The 4,201-nt window shown below is 42.5% G+C and overlaps 1 protein-coding gene across 3 annotated transcripts; it reads right to left on the bottom strand.

The window, feature by feature from the left end:
- Positions 1-291: 291 nt before the first annotated feature.
- LOC135092717 (uncharacterized) lies at positions 292-3,997 on the bottom strand. 3 transcript variants are annotated; one of them, XM_063991363.1, is made up of 6 exons: positions 3,695-3,997; positions 2,971-3,168; positions 2,423-2,630; positions 1,611-1,725; positions 1,130-1,269; positions 292-739 (listed from the first exon to the last, which is right to left on the bottom strand). In XM_063991363.1, the coding sequence occupies exons 3-5, from the start codon at positions 2,627-2,629 to the stop codon at positions 1,193-1,195; spliced, it is 399 nt and encodes a 132-aa protein (XP_063847433.1). In that variant the 5' UTR covers position 2,630; positions 2,971-3,168; positions 3,695-3,997; the 3' UTR covers positions 292-739; positions 1,130-1,192. The 3 variants fall into 3 exon arrangements, with proteins under 3 accessions (XP_063847433.1, XP_063847424.1, XP_063847418.1); XM_063991354.1 differs by having other exon boundaries at positions 2,971-3,997; XM_063991348.1 differs by lacking the exons at positions 2,971-3,168; positions 3,695-3,997 and having other exon boundaries at positions 2,423-2,894.
- Positions 3,998-4,201: the final 204 nt, after the last annotated feature.

Genomic DNA, 4,201 nt, shown 5'->3' with positions numbered 1-4,201 from the left:
GGAGTAGACTTACTAGTCAAGTTGTTGGTGTTGAGTCATTATTGAGCTTCAAAAGTAGATTAGATTAATTACTGTGTGAGGATGATAGGTGCAAATAGATATGTTTCATGATGCCACTATTACGTGTTGGCCTGGTGGCTTCTTGCAGCTTCCCTCATGTTCTTGTGTTGTCAAGTAATGCCCATGGCTTGAAATACAACACACCTCTCTTCTCGTTTTGAAGACACCACACCTGTTGTGTAGTGAGCCCAGGGGATGGTGAGGAATGTAGCAGTTACCAGGTTTGGTTTATTGGTGCCTATCACCAGTACAGACTCGAATCAACACAAAAGACTCGGTTTCGTAGTAACAGAATCCATCGAGCAAAGAATCACCACAACACTGTTTGCTACGACGGTCAACAGAGAATATTGCTTGCTGAGCATTTTATTAATTATTTCAAGAATAAGGAAACAGAGATATCAATACAGAGCAAAATTATTGAGTATACTAGCTATCTAATACAGAGGTCTATTCCCTAAACCATTATATAGTATCTGGAAGGTTGATTCTACTTGTCTTAACATATCGTAGTCGTCTTTGACAGTACCTCAGTCGCTGTGGTGAGAGAACAAAGGGTCTCTGAATGCTGGCCTTAGTTATGGTCCGCATGATTCCTGTCTTCATGCCTTACCTTCCTTGTTGACTGGGTTACAACGACTCTTCTACGGAAGCTGCTTCCTGTGTTAGAACAAGAGATCTTTCCAAATGGAAAGAAAAAAAATGATTAGCGAAAACAATGACAAGTATATTACGTTACGTACAAAAAATAAGTAAATAAGAAAAAGTTGAGATGAAAAAAAAAAAAACTACAATCAGTTTCTAGAATCATAAATGAATTTTATGTCACTTTGTTACCTTATCTACATCACTACCTTGTTATTTATGATTTTTTGTTTACTCCTTTTTCTTTCTTTAATTTCTTAGGGCGCTGCATTACGCAGTGGGAAAAAGCCAAGGCTGTGAGTGGAGAGAGAGAGAGAGAGAGAGAGAGAGAGAGAGCGGGGGGGGGGCGCACACACACACACACACACACACACACACACACACACACACACACACACACACACACACACACACACACACTCACCAGCAGTGGTGCAATGAAGCAAATGAGGAACAGCGCAGCAGAACACAGGGCCACGGTCACCCCCTAAGTAGCGGGCTCTTTAGGGCGATTCGCTGTCCTCATAATCCTTGGTTTGCACGAGAAGTATTCACTGTAGGGACCTGGTATGGGAGGAAGGGGGAAAAGTAGTGAAACATCACCATAAGACAGGAACGCATCAACACCGCGGAAGCGAAACACGACTATAAGAGAGGAGCGTAAGAACACTGGAGGATTAAGAGGTCACCAAGAGAGAAGTGAAGTGATTAAAAAAAATTTTGAATGGTGCCACAACAACTACGGTCATGAGGCACAGAAATACTGGTAATGTTAAAATAAGTGATAAAACTAACAAGTAAGGAATATATAATTCGAATTTCCAGCGAGAGAGAGAGAGAGAGAGAGAGAGAGAGAGAGAGAGAGAGAGAGAGAGAGAGAGAGAGAGAGAGAGAGACTCACTCACCTGCCCTGGTCTCCGTCACTATGAACACAATGTACTCAGTGTCGCTTTCCAGACCCTTCCCTCCATGCCAGTCGCCTCCCACCACCACTAACTCCTCGGGGTCCTTGTCCTCCACCTGCGGAAGCCACGGCCATTAGTTTCATTCTCGGATTCACTCAACGGGGTCAAGCCTGCAACAGTAGCTCATAATCTTGCCTCATAAGAACAACAAATCCCTGCATACTCGCAAAACACACCTACGTACTTACGCATGTATATCCGTCTATGTATTCTTTATCCATTAATTGATTTAGTATTCTTATAAAGGTCCTTGTTGACGCGGCACTAACAACCTGATTACTTGAGCCTAACCCAGTCGTTCACTAGTCTCTCTTATTACCATTTTCTTCCTTTCTTTCTGAAATGTGACTGATTCAAGACTGGACCGACGGACTTCTCGTGCTTTCCAGTTTACTAGCCTTAAGGAATTTGTCAACGTCACCTTGTTATATTTTTTATACCACTTAAATACCTCTACCAGATCACCTCTTACTCTACGTTTATCTAACGAACGTAGATTTAGAAGCTTTAATCTCCAACTGACCTGTGTACATTCTGTTCGCCTTAGTCCGAGTCACGTGTCATCCTCATATTCCTACTTAGTAGTTAGTAATGCTTAGTGTACTAATGCCAATAGAAATAGGAAAAATATGTATACTGTCTTTTGTGGTCCTAGTCTCCGTTCTCAGTTTCCCCTTCAGTAAATAGTGAAAAGTGTCAACTACACACACACACACACACACACACACACACACACACACACACACACTTACCACTTCGATCTTTGCCACAATTCGCAACGAGTGATCGTTTTGGCCTGGATCAGCGGAACGACTATTCCTCCTCTTTGCCTGCGCCTCCTTCCTTTCCTTCTCCCTTTCCGTGCGAACCATTACCAGTGCTTTCTCCTCAGTGTCTTGCTTCCTTGTGTGATGTTCGTCGCCGCCGCCGCTGTATTTCCTCAACAATATCCAGTGCATTCTGCCAGCAGTAACCAATCACTGAGTGGGTTAGGGTACGAGCAGAGCATGACCGGCGGGATAAACACATGAACTTTGGCTTTTTTCGCAGCACACACACACACACACACACACACACACACACACACACACACACACACACACACACACACACACACACACACACACACACTCAAGTAAATACGTATAGTATAAATAGAACTTCATATGAGCAAAATATAAGACTCTCTCTCTCTCTCTCTCTCTCTCTCTCTCTCTCTCTCTCTCTCTCTCTCTCTCTCTCTCTCTCTCTCTCTCTCTCTCTGACACACACACACACACACACACACAGTCACACAGACCCTGGAGGGTTCTGCAGGACGGGCAGCTGGATGGTGATGGTGATGTCTTGTTGTTGTCTGGAGTTCTGTCTTTTCCAGCACTCGTGGCTTCTCTGGTTCCGTCCATTCTTCAAGTGTCGTCAGTATGTCACAGTGCACTGTTGTAAAGCACTCCTTCCCCTCTAACGTGTACTTTTTGCCTGGAGTCAGGTGAGCAAACTGCGGCGGGAGAAGAGGTGAAGTTAAGGGCAATATTATGAGACACTTCTGCGCCACACCTCCGCTACATTCAAAAGGCTGTATATAGGTGAAGTTACGTGAGTTTTTAAGGCCGATTTTTATCTATTTATTTATTCTTTCTCTCTCTTTTGAATCAAGCAAATCATCTCTGTGACTTTTGAGAATAGTCGTGGTGAGAGAGCAAAAGCGTTTCTGAACACAGATATTTAGCCTGTAGATCTTGCACCGCCAGGCATGTCAAGGTCCCTTTTCTGAAATGCGTTTGGTTTCTCATAAAGACTGTTTTCAAAAGCCATAGAGATAATACGCCGGGTTTTCATGGGTCTTTTGTTCATCAGTAGTACAAAATTCTTGTTAGACTATCATTAGAATCAAAATCACTTTAGCAATTGCCAGTGACGCCTAGTAAGAGTCGAGCTGAGACGCCGAAACGTTTCACAATGTGGTTCTGTAATCACGCGAGGAGTTTGCGTTTGTGCGTCAGTGGGTAAGACCTTTGACATACTTTGATTTCAGTATCGGTGACATTTTTCTCAGTGCTCTTGTCTCCATCCAAGAATGTGAGTGTGTAGTAACCAGGGTTGCCATTGTTACTGCGAAGTCAGTTCCAAGTGAAGCGCAGGGTTGTTTTTTGCGTCGATCTCTCCCCTAGTCCTTGGATTCCAATAGCCTGCGTGGGGAAAAATTAAAGCTCACTTGAGGTCAGGAAACTAACCTGATCATAGTGACGCAGACTGTTTGAAACACACACACACACACACACACACACACACACACACACACACACACACACACACACACACACACACACACATTTTTGTATTTATTTTTTATTTATTTATTTTATTTATTCTAAATTTATTCTAAATATTATTCAAAATCGCTTTTGTTGCCACAAATCTTTATTGAGAAAATAAATAAATAAATTAAAAATACGATTTTTATTTTTTTTATTTTTGTTATTCATCTTCATAGGTACCGAGAAGCCAATATTGTGGAAAAATTCTGGAAA

This window comes from Scylla paramamosain, chromosome 3, assembly GCF_035594125.1.
Source record: "Scylla paramamosain isolate STU-SP2022 chromosome 3, ASM3559412v1, whole genome shotgun sequence".
Classification (NCBI taxonomy): Eukaryota; Metazoa; Arthropoda; class Malacostraca; order Decapoda; family Portunidae; genus Scylla; species Scylla paramamosain.
The sequence above is the reverse complement of the archived record's forward strand: the minus strand, read 5'-3'. Positions and strand labels throughout refer to the sequence as shown.

Coding starts and splice junctions, on each gene's coding strand:
- LOC135092717 (XM_063991354.1), bottom strand. CDS start 2,629: ATGCACTGGATATTGTTGAGGAAATACAGCGGCGGCGGCGACGAACAT. Junction 1,726..2,422: donor TTGTGGCAAAGATCGAAGTG/GTAAGTGTGTGT, acceptor TGGCTTCCGCAG/GTGGAGGACAAGGACCCCGA. Junction 1,270..1,610: donor AGTGACGGAGACCAGGGCAG/GTGAGTGAGTCT, acceptor CTCCCATACCAG/GTCCCTACAGTGAATACTTC.